The 26342-nt window shown below is 40.1% G+C and overlaps 2 protein-coding genes across 6 annotated transcripts in view; one reads left to right on the plus strand and one right to left on the minus strand.

The window, feature by feature from the left end:
* Positions 1 to 1090: 1090 nt before the first annotated feature.
* Positions 1091 to 19556, minus strand: scamp5b (secretory carrier membrane protein 5b). 4 transcript variants are annotated; one of them, XR_013817176.1, is made up of 9 exons: positions 19359 to 19545; positions 16820 to 16867; positions 16599 to 16718; positions 12524 to 12680; positions 11064 to 11165; positions 10771 to 10888; positions 5766 to 6182; positions 2201 to 2687; positions 1091 to 1702 (listed from the first exon to the last, which is right to left on the minus strand). XR_013817176.1 is itself a non-coding variant. In XM_079825151.1 (7 exons), the coding sequence occupies exons 2-7, from the start codon at positions 16824 to 16826 to the stop codon at positions 6006 to 6008; spliced, it is 681 nt and encodes a 226-aa protein (XP_079681277.1). In that variant the 5' UTR covers positions 16827 to 16867; positions 19359 to 19549; the 3' UTR covers positions 4678 to 6005. The 4 variants fall into 4 exon arrangements, 1 of the variants encoding a protein (XP_079681277.1); XR_013817177.1 differs by lacking the exon at positions 1091 to 1702 and having other exon boundaries at positions 2369 to 2901; positions 5841 to 6182; positions 19359 to 19556; XR_013817178.1 differs by lacking the exons at positions 1091 to 1702; positions 2201 to 2687 and adding an exon at positions 3867 to 4312 and having other exon boundaries at positions 5368 to 6182; positions 19359 to 19549.
* Positions 19557 to 21475: 1919 nt separating this feature from the next.
* abcc8b (ATP-binding cassette, sub-family C (CFTR/MRP), member 8b) overlaps positions 21476 to 26342 on the plus strand; it is a 76364-nt gene continuing 71497 nt past the window's right edge. Inside the window, exons 1-3 of one of the 2 annotated variants that reach the window (XM_079825339.1) lie at positions 21476 to 21672; positions 23110 to 23269; positions 23430 to 23571. In XM_079825339.1, coding sequence (XP_079681465.1) covers positions 21652 to 21672; positions 23110 to 23269; positions 23430 to 23571 — 323 coding nt within the window. In that variant the 5' untranslated portion in view covers positions 21476 to 21651. The remainder of the gene's footprint in view (positions 21673 to 23109; positions 23270 to 23429; positions 23572 to 26342) is intronic. The other variant, XM_079825338.1, reaches the window with a different exon arrangement.

Genomic DNA, 26342 nt, shown 5'->3' on the forward strand with positions numbered 1-26342 from the left:
GTTGCCATGGTTACTACAGAATAAAATCGCGGGTATGATGTCATTGACAGTCCGTGTCCTGGTTAAAATCGCTTATTTCTCTGGATTCTTGGAAATATTTGGGATACATGTAAGTAGGGTTGCCAACTTATGGAAAAGAAAATAAGGGACAATCTTGGTTCTTTATAGGAAAATAAGGGATAGAATAAGGGACACTCAAAATATTTGTTCTGTACCACACAGTGTGTGTCATTTCAGTATCTGCAGTTAAGCGTGTGTATAAAAGGTTCTCAGACAAACACGTTTGGGTCAAAATCAACCAAATTTCGGAAGAAAAACAAACATAAACGAAGAAAAAAAGACAAAATTATTAAAAAGGATGGATGTATATTTACTGAGTAATTCAATATTTTGTAGTGGGGGTCAGAATGACACATTTCACAGGGGTTTAAAATGACTTTAGAAAGTGTTTTATTTTTACACTTTATTGACTTTGGCAATCTTTGTTGCATTATATGCCAACGGTGACAGGCCAAAAATGGGAAAAAGTTACGCCTGTAACTCATTTGAAGAGAACGTAATAGATTCTAATTCTTAAAACACTTTTTACTTTTGGTTTCATAGTTTTTAAGGCCCAATCATTTCCAGAGATATAGGGATCTCAGTGTGGCTCTGTGAGTAAATTGGTGCACATTTTCAATGGTCACACATTTTCAGAACAACAAATAATGTTGAAATTAGCAATGTATCTCGTTTTTTATTGAACATTCAATACTATTTTCCCATATTGTGCCTGTAACTCTAAAAGTATTAAATATATCTCAATATCCTTCTATATTCTCATTCTTAATAAACTTTTCTTTTGTAACCTTAATTTTAAAGGCCCTATATGGTTCAGTCCCATAGATATAATGTGGCTCCATGCACAAATTATTTAATATTTATGTTCTACACCAAGATTTATTAAATATCATCAATCTCTATTAAAAATGATAAACTTAAAAGGGATTTTTTTGTTGTCAGGAAGATGCATAGATGGCATAAAACTTGAAAGCATAATTTCTGAACGTCTTTGAAACTTCAGCCAATATTTATTATTTTTTTGTTTTTTAAACAATGGCACTAAAAATGTTGAACTAAATGTTGTTGCAACCATGTATGAATAAATGAAAATGCTAATTTTCCAATTAAAGAAAACTGAGAGGATTGCTTTTGGTGCTTGGGACTTTATTGGTTATTTTGTGTTTGTTTGTGAATAATGAGGTTAAGAATATGCTACAAGTTACATAAATATATATATCAAAAATTCTCTATTTAACAATATTAACTTACAATAGTGAAAGACGACTTCTCTTTTTGATCATGTCTTCCCTCAGGGAGAATGCATGTTTTCTTGCGTGGCTGATTGTTAACAATAAACCTAGTTTGGCAACCCTACATGTAAGTACACAAGTCAACAATATAGATATAACATTGTTCTACTGGTTTTTGGATATTTGAATCCAAAAATCTTACATATTGTGCCTTTAATGCATTATGTATCATGAACTAGCAAGCGATTTTTATGGAATTTATTAATGTAGAGTAACCTAAATGAATGCTATTGTTCATTGTTAATTCATGTCGTTTCATAATACATTAACCTTCATTTTAAACAACCTGAAATATGTCAAAAAATACGTCAGTTTTACTGTTTTTGAATCCATTCAGCTGATCTCCGGGTCTGGCGGTAGCACTTTTAGCATAGCTTAGCATAGATCATTGAATCTGATTAGACCGTTAGCATCTCGCTCAAAAATGACCAAAGAGCTTCGATATTTTTTAAAACGTGACTCTTCTGCGGTTCCATCGTGTCCTAAGACCGAAGGAAAATGAGAAGTTGTGATTTTCTAGTCTATGTCTAGGAACTATACTCTCATTCCTGGTTAAGTTAACGGAAGTTAGCCTATTTTCAGACGCTGCGTAATATCATTGCGCTCATGGGACGACAGCAGTTCCTTGATTATTACGCAGGATATTTTTCATTTTCCGTTCGGTCTTAGTACACGATGTAACTACAGAAGAGACACTTTTTAAATAGGAAAATTATCAAAACTCTTTGGTAATTTTTGAGCGAGATGCTAACGGTCTAATCAGATTCAATGATCTATGCTAAGCTATGCTAAAACCGCCAGACCCGGAGATCGGCTGAATGGATCAAACTCAACTATTTAACTCCAGCGGAGACGGAGAATGAGCCTTTTTACAAAAATAGTGGCGTTCCTTTAAAGGAATCTGCGGCTCGGCGTTCTTCAATAAATGTAATGCATTAATAATCACAAACCATGTTTCAGTGACCAAACAGAGGCCCGTCAGTTTAACTAAATAATTCTACACATACAGTATATCTGACATTAAAACAAAATAAGTCAGATTTATTTTATTAACAGAGCAACCTGTCTACTAGTCATTTATGATTACTAAATAAAGTAATTTCATATTACACTCACTTGAGCAGTTTCTAGCAGATTAAATAATTTAGAATAACTAGAAAAATATATATTCACTACAAACATTTCATAGACTGTCCTCACAACAACAACAAAAAATCTATCTGAATTCATATTTTAGAAATATTCATATTTACTTTAGAAATGTCCAGGATGTTTTATATATGTGATTAAAATTCCCTTTTATGATTTACATATTTTATAAACATTTTGGTAACACTTTACTTGAAGGGGTGAGCATAAGACTGACATGACACCTTCATAATCATGACATGACACATGAATATGAAGGAGTTTGTATGCATGTTTATGACAACTGTTATTAAGTGTCATTCGCTCAATTATGTTATGTCTAATGCAAAGATGACATTATTTGAGATATCATTAAGAAAATGAAAAAAAATGTCACTTAAAATGTCATTAAGTGTTAATACTCAGTCAAATTATTTTATAACAGCGTCGTGAATATGTTTCAGTTCATAATGTTTTTTAAAAAAAGTTTCCTAAACAGTTAATTCCAGCATCCCACACATTTATATTTTCTTGAAATGCTTTTTTACATGATGGATAAGTCTAGCTAAAACACATCATAATGGCGTAAACCTGACCTGGAGCCACTCTATTATTCTGAGCTGAGTTTTCACTCTTCTATAATAATTTGACAGATTATTGACACTTAATGACATTTTAATGACAAATTCAACTTGTACCACTGTAGTTTAGGTCAAGGAAAATATTCATGACACTGTTATAAATTAATTTGACAGAGTATTAACACTTAATTTGGATAATATTTAATATTTTAATACTTAAGCTTGATAATTAATCTGCTATGTCATGTTTATGACAGGTTATGATGTATTAGTTTATGTCAAGTTGTCATGACTAAGACATCTCAAATAATGTCATCTTTGCATTAAAAATGACATAATTGAGCGAATGACACTTAATGACATTTTAATGATAAATTCGACGTGTACCACTGTAGTTTAGGTCAAGGAAAATATTCATGAGCAGTGTTGGGGAAACGCATTACAAGTAACTTGAGTTACGTAATAATATTATTTTTTCTAAGTAACTAGTAAAGTAATGCATTACTTTTCAAATTTACAACAAAATATCTGACTTACTTTTTCACATTAATTTGACTGACAGCTCTCCTGCCCCCATGTTGAGAAAAATGTGTGTGTGTGTGTGTGTGTGTGTGTGTGTGTGTGTGTGTGTGTGTGTGTGTGTGTGTGTGTGTGTGTGTGTGTGTGTGTGTGTGTGTGTGTGTGTGTGTGTGTGTGTGTGTGTGTGTGTGTGTGTGTGTGTGTGTGTGTGTGTGTGTGTGTGTGTGTGTGTGTGTGTGTGTGTGTGTGTGTGTGTGTGTGTGTGTGTGTGTGTGTGTGTGTGTGTGTGTGTGTGTGTGTACATGATGGTTATTGTAGTTCCAGACTAAATGTGAGCATTTATTTATCTCACTTGCACAATAAAGATTCTGTCCTCCTCAAAATGAGTAAAATCAGTCAAATGCAAAATCAGAGTACTATGCAAACCTCCAATAATTAAATGTTAAATAAAACAACTAGTTTTATGCATAATCTACCTTTATATTTAATTTACCAATGTCTTGCTGCTGACCTTTGATGATGAAAATTACTAGATTTTTTGTTTTTATTGGTAAAACTCTTTTCTCCTGCATCTATTCTCCATTATCCAGAGCTGCGCCCTCTAGTGTTCATGCGTCAAATTGCATTTTTACCTCAGCCTGGGGCTTATTATTTCAATTTTGGTATGGAGAGGTCTTTACCGTTGCACAAAAATATAACTTTGTTATAAACAAAAACAAAACAAGCCCAGCCCTGGGGCCCGTTCTTCGTACCTCGCTAACTCAGTTAGCTGGATTTGATTGTTGACGATTTGGCATGATCTCGGATTGTTTGGTTCTTCGACGCTCATCCTGGACTTGCTGTCATAGCAACAGGTCCGTTAGCTTAAACCTGCTCATGAGCGGCTTATTTCATGTAAACAGGATTGCATCTTGAGGTGATACTTAAAATCTGTCCCAGCCACTGCTACTTTATTACAAGAATTCATTACTGAACCAGGGGCAATAATAATCATTTTAAATAATAATAATATACAAATTTTAAATTGTATATGTATATGAGAATGTATATAGCCTAATATTATAATGTTGTGTATAATACTATAGACACAGCCACTTGATTAAGCGATTTATTTGTGATGGAATAATTACTTTATAATTTTATTGGAAGTTTGCACACATGTTGTACAGTTAATCTGAGCCGTACATTAATTTAAGTGACGGATATTATGGGATGGCTTGATGCAGCGCAGGAGATGCAGAGAATTTGATCTTGACCCTTAAGAAACTTTAATACTGTCACGTTACAAATCTGCTTCAAATTGAATTAAAAATTGAATTACAACATTGAAATAAAAATGTAAAGGGTGTACAAATACTGTATAAAATCGAAAATATAAATAATTGGTAATCATGTAAAAAAAAACATTTATCATTGATCTATTATAACTTTTATGTTGGTTTGGTCGTTTAGCTGTTTCCTTATAAAGGTCCAGATATTCGTGAGTTTTTTTGTGTAATTTGCCAAGTTTTTTGCCAGGTGGCTTTTTTAATTATATGATGTCATTACGTTGCTCTCTTGACGCCAATCGCTGCATTGCTGATCATGGTTTCGAGTATCGATGCATCTGCCCTCTTCAGGGAAAACAAGAACGCGCAGGGATCTTAGATCATTTAATCGAGATATTTTAATCCAATCCGCAAATTCGTTTGAAGAATCAAATTAGCCAGACATCAGTTATCACGATTAAAAGATCTGGGATCTGTCAAATCATCTCAGATATATTAAGCGAGGTACGAAGAACGGGCCCCAGGTGAGAAAAAGTAACGCAAAAGTAACGTAATGCATTACTTTTCTTAAAAAGTAACTAAGTAACTCAATTAGTTACTTTTTAAGGGAGTAACGCAATATTGTAATGCATTACTTTTCAAAGTAACTTTCCCCAACACTGTTCATGACACTGTTATAAAATAATATTAACACTTTATTTTGGAAAATATTTAATATTTGAATATTTAAGTTTGATAATTAATCTGCTATGTCATGTTTATCTATGATGTATTGGTTTATGTCTCAAATAATGTCATCTTTGCATTAAAAATGACATAATTGAGCGAATGACACTTAATGACATTTGTCATAAACATGCATAAAAACTTCATGTGTCATGTCAGTCTTATGCACACACCTTCAAGTAAAGTGTTACCATTTTACACAGTTTTAAAATGTCCTGATATTTCCAGGTTTTCCCTGATTGATACACTCATTTCTAATGTAATACGGTCACATAACAGCAACAATAGGCTACAATATACACAAAACTCAAACACACATACATAAAATAAAAAACAACAATAAACCCGAAGCAGCCACAGTTGGCTCCACCTGGTGTTTGAGCTCGATCAGGCCCAGGCCAGGTTTCCGCTGTTGGTGGTGTGCTGGTGTTTCAGATGGTGTTGTCGTAGGAGGGTGTGGAGTACTGTGGGGCCGGAGGGCCCGTCATGGCCCCGAGGGCTGCCTGCTGCGCTGCCTGCTGGACGTGCGGGTTCTTCCAGGCCCCGGACACCCACTCCTCCTGCGCTTTACTCATGCTGCCTCCACTGCCACGGTAGAAGTTATGAATCTGACACACAGCAAATATTCAAGAGCCAGTTATTTAAGCACAAAACATCTCAAAAATAAGCAAGACAATAATATTAATCAGTAACAGTTTTATATGGAAGCTTATTTCTGCCATGGAAGTTTTTATCTCACATTTCATATTTTTCTCCTACAAAATATGTCATTCTGAGAAGAAATTACATATTTTACATATTTTGACAGCAAATTTTGAATTAGTTGTAGTCATAGTCTTTTGACTAAAATGCCATTTAGTTTTAGTCACCTGAATTGTTTTCTGTTTTAGTCGACTAAATCTAGTGAGTTTAGTTCAATTGTAAAGCATTAATTGAGCCTTTAAGCATCACATCATGTTACATGAGTACATGACAAATATGACATTTTGACTGTTCAAAAACATGAAAGAGCTCAATTCCCTTTTTTGTTTGTTTTTTTAAAACATCTATATAGTTTTTATGATGTTGTATTTCTGTTTTAGGCAAAGCTAAAGCTTCAAATAAGTTTAAGTTTTTAAGTTTACACACACACGACAGACACCAGACCAGCCCCAGTCCTCTACACACACACACACACACACACTACAGACACCAGACCAGCCCCAGTCCTCTACACACACACACACACTACAGACACCAGACCAGCCCCAGTCCTCTACACACACACACACACACACACTACAGACACCAGACCAGCCCCAGTCCTCTACACACACACACTACAGACACCAGACCAGCCCCAGTCCTCTACACACACACACTACAGACACCAGACCAGCCCCAGTCCTCTACACACACACACTACAGACACCAGACCAGCCCCAGTCCTCTACACACACACACTACAGACACCAGACCAGCCCCAGTCCTCTACACACACACACTACAGACACCAGACCAGCCCCAGTCCTCTACACACACACACACACTACAGACACCAGACCAGCCCCAGTCCTCTACACACACACACACTACAGACACCAGACCAGCCCCAGTCCTCTACACACACACACACACTACAGACACCAGACCAGCCCCAGTCCTCTACACACACACACACTACAGACACCAGACCAGCCCCAGTCCTCTACACACACACACACACTACAGACACCAGACCAGCCCCAGTCCTCTACACACACACACTACAGACACCAGACCAGCCCCAGTCCTCTACACACACACACACACACTACAGACACCAGACCAGCCCCAGTCCTCTACACACACACACACACTACAGACACCAGACCAGCCCCAGTCCTCTACACACACACACTACAGACACCAGACCAGCCCCAGTCCTCTACACACACACACTACAGACACCAGACCAGCCCCAGTCCTCTACACACACACACACACTACAGACACCAGACCAGCCCCAGTCCTCTACACACACACACTACAGACACCAGACCAGCCCCAGTCCTCTACACACACACACACACTACAGACACCAGACCAGCCCCAGTCCTCTACACACACACACTACAGACACCAGACCAGCCCCAGTCCTCTACACACACACACACTACAGACACCAGACCAGCCCCAGTCCTCTACACACACACACACACTACAGACACCAGACCAGCCCCAGTCCTCTACACACACACACACACTACAGACACCAGACCAGCCCCAGTCATCTACACACACACACTACAGACACCAGACCAGCCCCAGTCCTCTACACACACACACACACTACAGACACCAGACCAGCCCCAGTCCTCTACACACACACACTACAGACACCAGACCAGCCCCAGTCCTCTACACACACACACTACAGACACCAGACCAGCCCCAGTCCTCTACACACACACACACACACAACAGACACCAGACCAGCCCCAGTCCTCTACACACACACACTACAGACACCAGACCAGCCCCAGTCCTCTACACACACACACACACACACACTACAGACACCAGACCAGCCCCAGTCCTCTACACACACACACACACACACTACAGACACCAGACCAGCCCCAGTCCTCTACACACACACACGACAGACACCAGACCAGCCCCAGTCCTCTACACACACACACGACAGACACCAGACCAGCCCCAGTCCTCTACACACACACACACACTACAGACACCAGACCAGCCCCAGTCCTCTACACACACACACACTACAGACACCAGACCAGCCCCAGTCCTCTACACACACACACACTACAGACACCAGACCAGCCCCAGTCCTCTACACACACACACAACAGACACCAGACCAGCCCCAGTCCTCTACACACACACACACACTACAGACACCAGACCAGCCCCAGTCATCTACACACACACACACACCACAGACACCAGACCAGCCCCAGTCCTCTACACACACACACACACTACAGACACCAGACCAGCCCCAGTCCTCTACACACACACACACTACAGACACCAGACCAGCCCCAGTCCTCTACACACACACACACTACAGACACCAGACCAGCCCCAGTCCTCTACACACACACACTACAGACACCAGACCAGCCCCAGTCCTCTACACACACACACAACAGACACCAGACCAGCCCCAGTCCTCTACACACACACACAACAGACACCAGACCAGCCCCAGTCCTCTACACACACACACACTACAGACACCAGACCAGCCCCAGTCATCTACACACACACACTACAGACACCAGACCAGCCCCATTCCTCTACACACACACACACTACAGACACCAGACCAGCCCCAGTCCTCTACACACACACACTACAGACACCAGACCAGCCCCAGTCCTCTACACACACACACACACTACAGACACCAGACCAGCCCCAGTCCTCTACACACACACACACACACTACAGACACCAGACCAGCCCCAGTCCTACACACACACACTACAGACACCAGACCAGCCCCAGTCCTCTACACACACACACTACAGACACCAGACCAGCCCCAGTCCTCTACACACACACACACACACACACTACAGACACCAGACCAGCCCCAGTCCTCTACACACACACACACTACAGATACCAGACCAGCCCCAGTCCTCTACACACACACACACTACAGACACCAGACCAGCCCCAGTCCTCTACACACACACACACACACTACAGACACCAGACCAGCCCCAGTCATCTACACACACACACACACACACACACACACACATACTAGACACCAGACCAGCCCCAGTCCTCTACATACACACACACTACAGACACCAGACCAGCCCCAGTCATCTACACACACACACACACACACATACTAGACACCAGACCAGCCCCAGTCCTCTACACACACACACACTACAGACACCAGACCAGCCCCAGTCATCTACACACACACACACCACAGACACCAGACCAGCCCCAGTCCTCTACACACACACACACTACAGACACCAGACCAGCCCCAGTCCTCTACACACACACACACTACAGACACCAGACCAGCCCCAGTCCTCTACACACACACACTACAGACACCAGACCAGCCCCAGTCCTCTACACACACACACACTACAGACACCAGACCAGCCCCAGTCCTCTACACACACACACACTACAGACACCAGACCAGCCCCAGTCCTCTACACACACACACACACACACTACAGACACCAGACCAGCCCCAGTCCTCTACACACACACAGACTACAGACACCAGACCAGCCCCAGTCCTCTACACACACACACTACAGACACCAGACCAGCCCCAGTCCTCTACACACACACACACTACAGACACCAGACCAGCCCCAGTCCTCTACACACACACACACTACAGACACCAGACCAGCCCCAGTCCTCTACACACACACACTACAGACACCAGACCAGCCCCAGTCCTCTACACACACACACAACAGACACTAGACCAGCCCCAGTCCTCTACACACACACACACACACACACACACACACACACACTACAGACACCAGACCAGCCCCAGTCCTCTACACACACACACACACACACTACAGACACCAGACCAGCCCCAGTCCTCTACACACACACACTACAGACACCAGACCAGCCCCAGTCCTCTACACACACACACTACAGACACCAGACCAGCCCCAGTCCTCTACACACACACACACTACAGACACCAGACCAGCCCCAGTCCTCTACACACACACACAACAGACACCAGACCAGCCCCAGTCCTCTACACACACACACACACACACACACACACACACACTACAGACACCAGACCAGCCCCAGTCCTCTACACACACACACACTACAGACACCAGACCAGCCCCAGTCCTCTACACACACACACACACTACAGACACCAGACCAGCCCCAGTCCTCTACACACACACACACTACAGACACCAGACCAGCCCCAGTCCTCTACACACACACACAACAGACACCAGACCAGCCCCAGTCCTCTACACACACACACACACTACAGACACCAGACCAGCCCCAGTCCTCTACACACACACACTACAGACACCAGACCAGCCCCAGTCCTCTACACACACACACTACAGACACCAGACCAGCCCCAGTCCTCTACACACACACAGACGAGGCCTGTCCCGCTGTAATGGATGTGCCTGAGCGGATCAGTGAGGGCTGTACCTTAGTGAGTGCGATAAAGGAAATGGCAGCGACTGCAGTGAACATGATCGTGGGGATTAGCATAATGATGGAGGCGAAGATACTCGTGCCAAAGAAGGAGATGGTGCCCAACCAGCCACTGAAACAGGACAGACACAAGAGACCATTACACGTCATATATGAGCATACAATACAATAATCAATACTGTATTCTAGTGTCAGCAGGTACAGATTTATGTTAGCAGACATAATTCTGATATTGGGTATTTTTTTAAGTCTAATAAGTGCATGCATTTGCATTTAAAGGCTCTTACCAAACACCCCATCCTGGAATACCAATGGCCTGAATGATTGCAATGAAAAGCTGTGCCATGAAGACGAAGAAGAACGCCATGAAGTAGAAAGAGCTGTCAGTCCTGAAAAACAGCAATACATAAACACATACATAATAATATTTATCTAAAACTTACTCATAAATGTGTAATGAATCAGTTGTTATTATTATGATTTATTTAATTCATATAAATAAAAAATAATATAATAATTTATATTTTATTAATTAAATCACACATACTATATATATATATATATATATATATATATATATATATATATATATATATATATATATATATATATATATATATATATATATATATATATATATATATATATATATATATATATATATATATATATATATATATATATATATACAGTATATATATATATAATCAATTAAATAAATAAATAATAACAATAATAATAGATTCATTATACATTTAACATATTATAATAATGACTATTACAAATTATTAAGTAAAAAAAAAAAATTAAAAAAAAAAAAAAAATATATATATATATATATATATATATATATATATATATATATATATATATATATATATATATATATATATTTATCTAAAAACGTAATAATAAATGTGTAATGAATCAGTTGTTGTTGTTATTAATATTTATGTAATTAATATAAAAATATATAAATACATATATATGTATGTATATATTTATTTATTTATTTATATATATATATATATATATATATATATATATATATATATATATATATATATATATATATATATATATATATATATAAATGAAATTCATTCAAATTAATAAATAATAATAACAATAATATTGGATTCATTATTCGTTTATACATGTATCATATTATGATGATGATTATTATGAATAATTAAATTTAAAACCAAAATTTTTAAAAAGAAACATATAATAATATTTATTTAAAACGAATATTAAATGAATATGAATAAATTAAGAAAATAATATATAATTATATAAAAAATATATATATATTTATTTTAATATATTAATATATTTAATATATTTTAAATAAAAAAAAATATAATATATAATTTTTATTTTATTAATTAAATAATATATCATATATAATTCATTAAATAAATAATGAAAATAATAATGGATTGATTATACATTTACCATATTATGATGAAGATTATTATGAAATAATTTAATTAAAATTAATAAATATTAATAATATTTATATTAATTATGTATTAAACAATAATAATAATGGATTCATTATACATTTACCATACTATTATTATCAAATATTAATCAATTTCATAAAATACAAATGATCAAAAAAAATAAATAAATAAAATAAAAAATAATAAATAAAGATAATAATGATAAATAAAAATATAATGACTTTTTTAAATCTGTCGAGTATAATGATCTGATAGTAATCTAGTAGTCTGGCGCTCACTTGAAGGCGTTGTAAATGGGTCTGAACCAGCACACATACGAGCAGGGCGTGAAGAGAACGAGCCATATCATCGACATGCCGAAGTTAGTCACTCCTCCACCGCCAAACATCCACGCCATACAGCCGAAGAAATTCACCAGCAGAGTCACGCCATACACTGGACAGAAGAGCACACGTCTTACTCTCTAAACTAGCAGAACTGTCCACAGATGTGTGTGTGTGTGTGTGTGTGAGAGAGTGAAGGAGAAGAGCAAGCAGAAACCCTTCTTTCCCAAGAGTGCACGAGAAGAAAGCTCCACCTTTACATGTCACACACACTTCAGAGAGAGCTCGTGTGCTGTCAGTAAATGCTTCACCAAGCAGAGCAACCTGAAGACCCACAATACACCAGCTACAATATTGGGTATAAATGCACATGCGTATGAGCCCAGACAGAGCAGTTTACTCAATACACAAGCTGACGGTCACAAAAGATAAACAAAGAATGCTTTGTTCCATGCCATGAAAAAAAAGAATGATACAATATTATAAATAAATATATAAATCATGCAATTTCACTCAAAAGCAACACATAAAGAATACCTTTCGGAGGAATCTGCTACAGCATCTATAGCAAGAGATGACAATAATTAATGTATATTTTATAATAATATCATTTTAAAATACTGGATCCACATCATTCAGGACCTCTCGGGACAAAATATGCTCGTTGATTTCTTTAGTGCAGTGAACAAATGCAATCAAGTGTGAATCACCAATACTGTCAATATACACTTAAAGTTCACTCAAAAGTTAAAATCAGCCCATGATTTCCTCACCCTCAAGTCATCCGAGGTGTGTGTGACATTCTTCTTTCAGACGAATAAAATCTGAGTTATATTACAAAAGTCCAGCTAATCCAAGCATTATAATAGCAGTAATTGTTGCTCTGTTTTTGAAGTCCATAAAAAATGCATCTGTCCGTCATATAACTGCTCCAGCGGCTCTGGGGTGTTAATAAAGGCCTTCTGAAGCGAATCGATGCGTTTGTGTAAATATCCATATTTAAAACTTTATAAAGTAAACTTTCGACCGACTGCCTTCCGTGTTCAATTTATGGAGAAAGTGTTGAAAGTTCCCCTGCGGATGGAAAGACTAACGCGAGCAGGTCCGCTCGTCATGACGTCACGTTTCACTTTCAACATTCAACACTTTTCCACGGAAGGCGGTCGGTCGAAAGTTTACTTTATAAAGTTTTAAATATGGATATTTTTCTTACACAAACGCATCGATTCGCTTCAGAAGGCCTTTAGTAACACCCCAGAGCCGCTGGAGCAGTTATGTGTGTGTGTGTGTGTGTGTGTGTGTGTGTGTGTGTGTGTGTGTGTGTGTGTGTGTGTGTGTGTGTGTGTGTGTGTGTGTGTGTGTGTGTGTGTGTGTGTGTGTGTGTGTGTGTGTGTGTGTGTGTGTGTGTGTGTGTGTGTGTGTGTGTGTGTGTGTGAGTGTGTGTGTGTGTGTGTGTGTGAGTGTGGGCATGTTTTTGTGAAATATCAGGACACAAATGTGTATAATGACATGGGTATTACAAAAAGTGGGTGAAATATGAGGACGTTCCCCATGTCCTCACTTTTCAAAATGCTTATAAATCACACAGAATGAGTTTTTTTTCACAGAAAGTGAACTGCACAGTCTCCTGTGAGGGGTAGGTTTAGGTTTAGGGGCAGTGTGTGTGTGTGTGTGTGTGTGTGTGTGTGTGTGATGGGCAGGTTTAGGGGCAGGGGCAGTGTAAGGGGATAGAAAATACGGTTTGTACGGTATAAAAACCATTACGCCTATGGAATGTCCTCACATTTCACAAAAACAAACATGTGTGTGTGTGTGTGTGTGTGTGTGTGTGTGTGTGTGTGTGTGTGTGTGTGTGTGTGTGTGTGTGTGTGTGTGTGTGTGTGTGTGTGTGTGTGTGTGTGTGTGTGTGTGTGTGTGTGTGTGTGTGTGTGTGTGTGTGTGTGTGTGTGTGTTAATCCCGGTCGTGGTTATATCCACCGATCGGGCTGGCCAAGTAATAAAAAATAACATTCCAATGAATCGCGGGATGAGAGATAAGTCATTGTGTTTGTTTGATGAAGATATTTAGCGAGCCCTGTGTGCGGATCATTCCAGTTGCCGTTTCTCCACACGCTTTCAAAACAATCCCTCACATGTACGGGAGCCGAAGCTCATTATAATATGCAAAACTGTTATCCAATCACAGCAGAGGGCGTTTACTTCCAAGTCTTCAGTGCGGCACGTCCATAAAAACAGAGCGTTCCAGGAGAGAGGCTCAAAAACAGGGCAGGAAACTGCGGATGAGCCTGGCACAGGCTAGAAGAGATTGTTGTATAAAGTCATTATTTTGTTTTTGTGCACTAAAGCATTCTAGTGGCTTCACAACATTAAGATTGACCCACTAGAGTCACATGGCCTATTTTAACCATGCCTTTACTTCCTTTCTGGACATTGAAAGTGTTCATTACATTGCTGTTTATGGAGGGGTCAGAGCTCTCGGATTTCATCAGAAATATCTTCAGTTGTGTTCAGAACATGAACGAAGGTCTGACGGGTTTGGAACGACATGAGGAATTAATGACAGGATTTTTGGGTGAACTAAGAAAAAATACCAAGTTCTGTTATGAAACTCTAGACGGCACAAGCTGATTGGTTCCTGTTGCGTCTGCAGCCAATGAGCTCGCTGCTCAACATTTCAATAGTTGGTCAGTGTTTGCTGTAGCAGTTTGCCACACTAAGTGTTCTTCAATGGAACAATTTCTGGTAACACTTTAGAATAATGGTCCGTCATTAATATATATTTATTTATTTACATTTACATTTACGTATTTGGCAGATGCTTTTATCCAAAGTGACTTACATTGCATTCAAAGTACTCACATAGATAACACACATAGGTACACACAAAGTACACACAAAGCTAACTATGCAGGAAGTAATGCAGGACTAATGAGTACATTAACACTTCTACTATTAACTAATGTAGAAACAAGCTTAACTAATCAGTACGTAATATCACATTTAGGACTAAGATAGTTCCTTATTAGGTAATCAATAATTATTGAATGGGATTGGCATCACAAATAGGTAATATGACAAATTATAAAGAATTACTAATGAATTACTAATCACAACATTAACGTGTCTGAGATGTGAGAAATTGTCTTTTTTTACTTTCAATGTGGTCATAAAATGCATCACTAGTTACTCAAGGGTTACCTAGTCACTATGCAGGAACTACTAGTGACCCGACTATTATTTTAAAGAGAAAAATATGTTTTTTAACTTCAGAATAATGGTCCTGATCACTAGTAGTCCTTGAAGAGTGACTAGGTAACCCGTGAGTAACTAGTGATGCATTTTATGACTTTATTCAGAGTAAAGAAGGACAATCTTCAAGAACTACTAGTGACCCAGACCATTATTTTAAAGAGAAAAATATGTTTTTTCACTTTAAATAATGGTCTGGGTCTCTAGTAGTTCCTGCATAGTGACTAGGTAACCCTTGAGTAACTAGTGATGCATTTTATGACTTTATTCAGAGTAAAAAAGATGACGTCTCAGACACATAATGTTCTTTTTAATGTGTAGTCAGTTAGTTAATAGTTATTAATGAGGCTAATCTCATTCAGTAAGTATTGATTACTTAACAATGTGCTATATCCTAAATTGGATATTACTTACTGATTAGTCACGCTTTTTTCTATATTAGTTAGTAGTAGTAGTACTCATTAGTCCTGCTTTATTTCCTGCATAGTTACTCATTAATGACGGACCATTAAGTGTTACACAATTTCTTCTATTTCATCAATTATGTGCAAGTTATATGTCAAAATGTATAGATACTCAATGACATAGACTCATAATCTATACATATAAAAAAAAAATGATTCTACAGACCTCCTGCAGTTACACCACATGGGGATCAAGAACTAACCGATCAGTCACTTTAGCCGTTTTCATGAACTCTGAGCTAAACTCAGCAGGATAAGTGTGTGATCGCCGTGATCTGGAACTATATGTCATGTACAGGTATGTTCTCCAGACTCACAGATCCACAGGTAGTAGAGTCTCTTGCACGTGGTGCGATGCTGCTCAGGAATATCCTCAAAGTCCTGATGGAAGCACGGCTTCAGAGGAATAAAGCCGGGCAGCGGAGGGAAGTTGTTCTCTAACGGACAGACACAAACAAAGCAATGCCTCGATGGAGATATCGATGGAAAACACAGTTTCTTATGGTTGTGCAACATGGACTGGATTCGAGGTCCTTACCAGCCATTGGGAAACAGGCGACGGGTGTTTGTCTTCAGAGCTGTCGATCTGTCACACACACACACACACACACACACACACACACACACATATGAAGAGAAGAGAAGGGCCACAGTACGGTCACACTCTGGGCTGCGATTCCCAAAAGCATCGTAAGTCTAAGTTGATCGTAAAAACGATCGTACGAGTGATCGTAATATTAAGGTCTGTTTCCCAAAAGCATCGTAACTTAAGTAGCATTTGAAAATGATCGTAGATCTACGAGTGCTCTGGAGTAATCGTAAAGCTCTAAGTGTATCGTAAGAGGACAGAGTGATGAGGTCACCTACAGGACAACCGGCAGATTACACCTTTAACTTTATTCAACTGCACTGTGATAATACTATAAGGTTTTGATTGTACTTTATTGTACACTTTTTTTATTTATTTTTTTTAATTTTAATATTCTCATTATTATCAATGTTGATAAAAAAAATAAAAAAAACTGTTCTGCTGCTTAATATTTTTGTGGAAACTGACTTTATGATCACTGGATTTTATAAAAAAAAAAAATTATGAGGGCAGGTAAAAAACTAAAAAATTATAAATACACATCTGAATTAAATTAGGATATTTATTTCGTCTTTTTGAAAGGTATCTTTTCTTGTTTTTTTTTTTTGTTCAGCCATTTTGTCAGTGCCTCAGCCTGTAGTTGCTTTATATAGCCTAGACGTGTTTTGATTGCTAATCCACATCAGATGACAATTATTAGGTGAAACGTTCAGAGGAAACGATTCCATATAAGGTTATATTTCAGCACTTCGCAAATGGACAGCGACTCTTAAGTAGCACTTAGAGCGCGTTCTCGCGCGTTCATGTTAAGTACATTTTTGGGAAACGCACGTGGAATTGCTGCGAGTGATCTTTAGAGCTAAGATACATCGTTATTGGGAAACCCGGCCCAGGACAGTTTCAGTTGTATTGCCCATGAACACGTGTTGACCACACTCTAAAAAAAAAGGTTCTATATAGCACCAAAAAAGGTTCTTCGTCGTAATCATAGAGGAACCACTTTTGGTGCTATATAGCAGCATATCTTCACATGTTCTGTATATGGTAGCGGTGCTATATAGCACCAAAGTCAAAGAACCGGTGAAGAACCACTGAAGAACCACGGAAGCACCAAAATTGGTGCTGTATAGCACTTAAAAATGTTCCCCTATGATTACGAGCCAAGAACCATTTTTGCTGCCATATAGAACCTTTTTTTTTAAGTGTACAGTCGGGCATGCAGGGGTTAATCCTGGTTCTCAAGTCCGACAAGCTTCCACAAGGGCCCCAAAAAGTCTTAAAAATTATTTAAATTTAGTTATATTACAATTATTTTAATTCAAATTGGGGATGGGAATCACCAGAGGTCTCACGATATGATATCATCACGATTTTTAAGCCACAATACAATATTATTGTGATTTCAAACATACACTCTAAAAAATGCTGGGTTAAAAACAACCCAAGTTGGGTTGAAAATGGACTAACCCACCAATTGGGTTGTTTTAACCCAGCGATTGGGTTAAATGTTTGCTTAAAACAACCCAATTGCTGGCTTAGTCAAGTCAAGTCAACTTTATTTATATAGCGCTTTTAACAATGTAGATTGTTTCAGAGCAGCTTTACAGTGTTAAACAGGAAAATAATGCAGGATAATTTTATTCAGCTGTATAGCCGTTCTGGAGAAAACGCTGATGTAATCAGTTTATTTCAATTATCATACAGTGACAGTGTGGGCTTTAGATCAGTAATTAGATCAGTATTTTAGTTTATATAGTGAATTTAGTTTAATAATTAGATTTATTTGGATATTTAGTTGAAAAAATTAGAAAAATGTAGTGTCCCCAATCAGTCCATATTCAACCCAACTTGGGTTATTTTTAACTCAGCATTTTTTAGAGTGTGAGTATTGCAATAAAATAGATAACTTTTTTCAACTGCAAATGCCCCAAATGAAAACTTTGCCATGTTCAAAATATTTAATAAACATTACAGTAGTCAAATAATTTTTTTTTTTTTGCACTTTTAAATGTGTCTTTTTTTGTATTGTCACCTGTTGTATTGGACTAATCCAGCATCCTTACAGTAAACAAAAACAAGTCATGAAATGATAACCTTACAGTTACTGATATACAACCCTTGAAAACAATGTGTGTGTGTGTGTGTGTGTGTGTGTGTGTGTGTGTGTGTGTGTGTGTGTGTGTGTGTGTGTGTGTGTGTGTGTGTGTGTGTGTGTGTGTGTGTGTGTGTGTGTGTGTGTGTGTGTGTGTGTGTGTGTGTGTGTGTGTGTGTGTGTGTGTGTGTGTGTGTGTTTTCTAAAGTGACCCATACTGACACATTAGCGTGCATCTCAACGCAGATCGCGACTTTTCCCTTTGCACGAGTCTCATTTGTTTGATTCTCGTCTATTTACTTCAAACACTGAGCAAATGAGATCCATCCATCATGTCAGCTCGCGCTAAGCCTGGCATTAACACAGACTGAATGGAGAGAGAAATAATCGCCTTACCTTCTCCTGCACTCCTGCGCTCCTCTTACACGAACATGCTCTCTGTGCACACTCACACACTCACACACTCTCACTAAACAAACACCACGCACACACTAACGCAAGCACAGACGCTCGGTTCTGAAGAAGTTTGCTGTTATCTTTGAGTGATTTGAGTTCCGTTCCCCGCATGTCCACATCAGAGAGTAAGCGTACGCCAATAGGAGCGGCGCATTAGGTTCTGGGCACGCCCTCTTTCGCCTCGTTGGCCAATCGGCACCCGGGAACGCGGTTGCTCTCCGCGGTGCTGAAGTTGTTGTTCGGTGAGCGTGTTAAAGAAGGAAACCTTCGACCTCCAGCCTGACCTGATTATCATGTGTGCGTTTTACATACAGACACTCACACAAATAAAGACTCTCTATTGCCATCGGTGGTTCATTAACATTAATACAACATTTACAATGCACAAAAGATTCTTTATAGTGGAAAAAGATGATTCAAATTCAGTAAAAGTGTTCACTGAAAGGCCGTTCGCTGTGAAAACATCCATTTGGGATTGATACACTCTAAAAAATGCTGGGTTAAAAACAACCCAAGTTGCGTTGAAAATGGACTAACCCAGCAATTGGGTTGTTTTAACCCAGTCATTGGGTTGTTTTAACCCAGCGATTGGGTTGTTTTAACCCAGCAACTGGGTTGTTTTAACCCAGTAATTGGGTTGTTTTAACTCAGTCATTAGGTTGTTTTAACCCAACAACTGGGTTGTTTTAACCCAGCAATTGGGTTGTTTTAACCCAGCAATTGGGTTATTTTATCCCAGCGATTGGGTTGTTTTAACTCATCCACTGGGTTGTTTTAACCCAGCGATTGGGTTGTTTTAACTCATCCACTGGGTTGTTTTAACCCAGCGATTGGGTTGTTTTAACTCAGCAATTGGGTTGTTTTAACCCAGCGATTGGGTTGTTTTAACCCAGCGATTGGGTTGTTTTAACTCAGTCATTGGGTTGTTTTAACCCAGTAATTGGGTTGTTTTAACTCAGTCATTAGGTTGTTTTAACCCAACAACTGGGTTTTTTTAACCCATCAATTGGGTTGTTTTAACCCAGCGATTGGGTTGTTTTAACTCATCCACTGGGTTGTTTTAACCCAGCGATTGGGTTGTTTTAACCCAGCGATTGGGTTGTTTTAACCCAGCGATTGGGTTGTTTTAACTCAGTCATTGGGTTGTTTTAACCCAGTAATTGGGTTGTTTTAACTCAGTCATTAGGTTGTTTTAACCCATCAATTGGGTTTTTTTAACCCAGTCATTGGGTTGTTTTATCCCAGCGATTGGGTTGTTTTAACTCAGCAATTGGGTTGTTTTAATTATTATTTGTATTATTATTATTATTATTATTATTATTATTATTATTATTATTATTATTATTATTATTATTACTATTATTATTATTATTATTATTATTATTATTATTACTATTATTATTGGTGTAAAATGTGAACTGACTTTATTAAATCAGTCAGACTTATGTTGTGAAGTTTTCCAATAAGGGTGGTTATCAGAACATAAATATATATATATATTTGATAATTTAAACTGTCTGGCGCCCAACCTGAATGATTAAAATTTGGGTAAACCACCGTTACAAAATGCCTTCTCCAATATATTCTTCTCTTCATATGTTAATCACGCGAGATTTCAAACAACCTCAGAGAATGAGTGCACTTAATAAGGTTCTGTCTCAGCAGTTAAAACACATCTAATTATTCAATACATTATGAAAACCGGCTCTTGAGAATCTCATGCATTGTCATTGTTTGACCACTAAGGGGTAGAGTTTCTATAAATTACGCCATTGCTGCTTGTTTCATATCTTGCTGTCATGGTTAAACATGTTTACACTGCCTTTATCCTTCCAGCGTTGCATACTTTATGCACACCAGTAAACTAGTTCTAAAGCTAGACTAACTAACTGATACATTCGCTTTATAGATAGTGTTTTAACTTCGGAAGGTACAATGCGTTTATTTCTTTCTAATTATGAGTTGTTTAATGTTATGGGATGAAATGCATTAAACGGGAGCACAGATGAGGGTGGAGATTAAGTGACAGCGGGACTCGCGCTCATAATCTCGCGCTCAGAGCATCTCAGATCAGCTCAGATCAGGTCAGAGAAGAGGAGAGAAGAAGAGAGAGAGAAGAGGAGAGAGAGCTCGCTGTGACTCGTGCAAACATCACTGCTGGTGCACTCGAGCGCGTGTTTGATGGTACTGGAGCAGAACCCAGTCACTGTGGGAGAATGAAGCGCTAGTGAAGATGATGCGAGGATACAGACCGGTGAGGAGACGCACTTTCATCCGTGCAAAATGTTACTTTCAACAGTTTGGGTGTTCTGTGAATATTATGCATGCTTTTTTTCTCACTGGAACTTCCTTTTGTATAATATTTGACATTGTTATCTTCTCAATTTGTGCATGCATGTTCACACACAAACATTTAAATGCAATTTTTAAATCATAACTAATGCAAACAAAGGCTGCTTTATTGTGTAGAAATTATCTGTTTTATATTGTGTAATCTATATTGTGTAGTTTTATAATCTCGTACATGATCTCATATATTTGGATAAAGGTGTGATTGACACAAATAACCTAAAAAATGCTGGGTTAAAAATAACCCAGGTTGGGTGGAAAATGGACTAATCCAGCAATTGGGTTTAAATGTTTGCTTAAAACAACCCAATCGCTGGGTTAAAACAACCCAATTGCTGGGTTAGTCCATTTTCAACACAACTTGGGTTATTTTTAACCCAACATTTTTTTAGAGTGTATGTTCTGTATATTTAATATTATTTTAATTATAAATATAAATGTTAATTTATAATTGTTTTGGGTGTAATTCCAACAACAACAACAACAAAAAAACACAAATTTATTATTTTGCAATATAATTATAAATGTGCACTCTAAAAAATGCTGGGTTAAAAACAACCCAAGTTGTGTTGAAAATGGACTAACCCAGCAATTGGGTTGTTTTAAGCAAACATTTAACCCAACCGCTGGGTTAAAACAACCCAATTGCTGGGTTAGTCCATTTTCAACACAACTTGGGTTGTTTTTAAACCAGCATTTTTTAGAGTGTATGTTCTGTATATTTAATATTATTTTCATTATAATATAATATAATATAATATAATATAATATAATATAATATAATATAATATAATATAATATAATATAATATAATATAATATAATGTAATATAATTATAAATGTACACTCTAAAAAATGCTGGGTTAAAAATAACCCAGCAATTGCGTTGTTTTAACCCAAGCGATTGGGTTGTTTTAAGCAAACTTTTAACTCAACCGCTGGGTTAAAACAACCCAATTGCTGGGTTAGTCCTTTTTCAACCCAACTCGGGTTATTTTTAACCCAGCATTTTTTTAGAGTACTGCATGCCTTTTTTTAAAAATGATCATAAAAAAATATTTCAGATAACTTAATGCTGACTACATTGGGATCATTTTAAAGATCAGACTAGTTTTTTTAACAATTGCACACTTGTGATATCAAGAACAGATTATTGATTTTAGTGCTGTTTTCCATAGGGCAATATATGAAACCAATGGGGTGTTTGCAATTGCAATATGGCTTTTTTATGTATTTTTGTTAAAAGCATGGATTGGAGGATTACTGTAGCTTTACCTCAGGAGACCCGGCGTTTCAGATTCTCCGCTCTAGTCTCATCACTGTTTGTCTTTCTGTCTCTCAGACTCCAGTCTCCAACTCGACTCTGTCCTTCTGCGGCACGGATAACTCCTCAGCGTATAAGGTTGATAATGGCCTTCTGAACAACGGCTGCTTTTTGGACGCTCTAGGTGTCGTCCCTCACGTCTTTCTGCTGTTTAGCACCTTCCCCATCCTCTTCATCGGTGAGATGCGTTCTCATACTTCACAGTTTGCGCTGGGCTTCATTATGAACGTGGGCTTGGGCTTCTGCATGCTCCTCCAGGAATCTGTCATGTCGAGTGCATTGCAGAAACTGAGTGTGATTGTGTGATTGTGTGATTGTGTGATTGTGTGATTGTGTAGGCTGGGGCAGTCAGAGCTCGAAGGTTCACATCCACCACAGCACGTGGCTTCATTTCCCCGGCCATGACTTCCGCTGGCTGCTCACCACCGTTCTGCTCTTCGTGCTGGTGTGTGAGATTGCTGAGGGAATCGTGTCGGACGGGTGAGAACAAGCACTAAATCATTCACTGATTATTATCACGCTTCACTGATTATCAGCTCATTTATGTTTGTCAGGGATTTAGTCATGAACTTAACATAACTTTTATATCCTATAAAAGTGGTAACACTTTAGTTTAGGGTCCAATTCTCACTATTAACTAGTTGCTTATTAGTAGTATGCATATTATATTGTGTGTTTATTAGTACTTATAAAGCACATATTATGTCTTATTCTGCATGACCATATTCATAAGCAGTAATTAGGAGTTTACTGAGGCAAAAGTCACAGTTAATAGTGAGAATTGGATCATAATCTAAAGTTTGAGCGTATTGTTGTCAAACGTATTGTTTGATATATTTTTACATCATAATATTCTAAATCATAATTTTTTTGAGGTGTGTGTGTGTGTGTGTATACACCGATCAGGCATAACATAATGACCGGTGAAGTGAATAACACTGATGATCTCTGTTAGTGGGTGGGATATATTAGGCAGCAAGTGAACATTTTGTCCTCAGAGTTGATGTGTTAGAAGCAGGAAAAATGGACAAGTGTAAGGATTTGAGCAAGTTTGACAAGGGCCAGATTGTGACGGCTAGACGACTGGGTCAGAGCATCTCCAAAACTGCAGCTCTTGTGGGGTGTTCCCGGTCTGCAGTGGTCAGTCTCTATCAAAAGTGCTCAAGGAAGGACCAGTGGAGAACCGGCCACAGGGTCATGAAGAACCAGTGGAGAACCGGCCACAGGGTCATGGAGGACCAGTGGAGAACCGGCCACAGGGTCATGAAGAACCAGTGGAGAACCGGCCACAGGGTCATGAAGGACCAGTGGAGAACCGGCCACAGGGTCATGAAGGACCAGTGGAGAACCGGCCACAGGGTCATGAAGGACCAGTGGAGAACCGGCCACAGGGTCATGAAGAACCAGTGGAGAACCGGCCACAGGGTCATGGAGGACCAGTGGAGAACCGGCCACAGGGTCATGAAGAACCAGTGGAGAACCGGCCACAGGGTCATGAAGGACCAGTGGAGAACCGGCCACAGGGTCATGAAGGACCAGTGGAGAACCGGCCACAGGGTCATGAAGGACCAGTGGAGAACCGGCCACAGGGTCATGAAGAACCAGTGGAGAACCGGCCACAGGGTCATGGAGGACCAGTGGAGAACCGGCCACAGGGTCATGAAGAACCAGTGGAGAACCGGCCACAGGGTCATGAAGGACCAGTGGAGAACCGGCCACAGGGTCATAGAGGACCAGTGGAGAACCGGCCCCAGGGTCATAGAGGACCAGTGGAGAACCGGCCACAGGGTCATGAAGAACCAGTGGAGAACCGGCCACAGGGTCATGGAGGACCAGTGGAGAACCGGCCACAGGGTTATGAAGGACCAGTGGAGAACCGGCCACAGGGTCATGAAGGACCAGTGGAGAACCGGCCACAGGGTCATGAAGGACCAGTGGAGAACCGGCCACAGGGTCATGGAGGACCAGTGGAGAACCGGCCACAGGGTTATGAAGGACCAGTGGAGAACCGGCCACAGGGTCATGAAGGACCAGTGGAGAACCGGCCACAGGGTCATGGAGGACCAGTGGAGAACCGGCCACAGGGTCATGAAGGACCAGTGGAGAACCGGCCACAGGGTCATGAAGAACCAGTGGAGAACCGGCCACAGGGTCATGAAGGACCAGTGGAGAACCGGCCACAGGGTCATAGAGGACCAGTGGAGAACCGGCCACAGGGTCATATAGGACCAGTGGAGAACCGGCCACAGGGTCATGAAGGACCAGTGGAGAACCGGCCACAGGGTCATGAAGAACCAGTGGAGAATCGGCCACAGGGTCATGGAGGACCAGTGGAGAACCGGCCACAGGGTTATGAAGGACCAGTGGAGAACCGGCCACAGGGTCATGGAGGACCAGTGGAGAACCGGCCACAGGGTCATGGAGGACCAGTGGAGAACCGGCCACAGGGTTATGGAGGATCAGTGGAGAACCGGCCACAGGGTCATGGAGGACCAGTGGAGAACCGCCCACAGGGTCATGAAGGATCAGTGGAGAACCGGCCACAGGGTTATGGAGGATCAGTGGAGAACCGGCCACAGGGTCATGGAGGATCAGTGGAGAACCGGCCACAGGATCATGAAGGATCAGTGGAGAACCGGCCACAGGGTCATGGAGGACCAGTGGAGAACCGGCCACAGGGTCATGAAGGACCAGTGGAGAACCGGCCACAGGGTCATGGAGGACCAGTGGAGAACCGGCCACAGGGTTATGAAGGACCATTGGAGAACCGGCCACAGGGTCATGGAGGACCAGTGGAGAACCGGCCACAGGGTCATGAAGGACCAGTGGAGAACCGGCCACAGGGTCATGGAGGACCAGTGGAGAACCGGCAACAGGGTCATGAAGGACCAGTGGAGAACCGGCCACAGGGTCATGGAGGACCAGTGGAGAATCGGCCACAGGGTCATGGAGGACCAGTGGAGAACCGGCCACAGGGTTATGGAGGATCAGTGGAGAACCGGCCACAGGGTCATGGAGGACCAGTGGAGAACCGCCCACAGGGTCATGAAGGATCAGTGGAGAACCGGCCACAGGGTCATGGAGGATCAGTGGAGAACCGGCCACAGGGTCATGGAGGACCAGTGGAGAACCGGCCACAGGGTCATGAAGGACCAGTGGAGAACCGGCCACAGGGTTATGAAGGACCAGTGGAGAACCGGCCACAGGGTCATGGAGGACCAGTGGAGAACCGGCCACAGGGTCATGAAGGA

The sequence above is a fragment of the Gobio gobio genome, assembly GCF_949357685.1.
Source record: "Gobio gobio genome assembly, chromosome: 9".
NCBI lineage: Eukaryota > Metazoa > Chordata > Actinopteri > Cypriniformes > Gobionidae > Gobio > Gobio gobio.

Bases quoted from the DNA above. Each gene is read 5' to 3' on its own strand.
- scamp5b (XM_079825151.1), bottom strand. The intron at 11,166-12,523 runs GTGAGCGCCAGA...GCTGTTTTTCAG, and splicing joins CCCATTTACAACGCCTTCAA to GACTGACAGCTCTTTCTACT. The intron at 10,889-11,063 runs GTAAGAGCCTTT...GTCCTGTTTCAG, and splicing joins ATTCCAGGATGGGGTGTTTG to TGGCTGGTTGGGCACCATCT.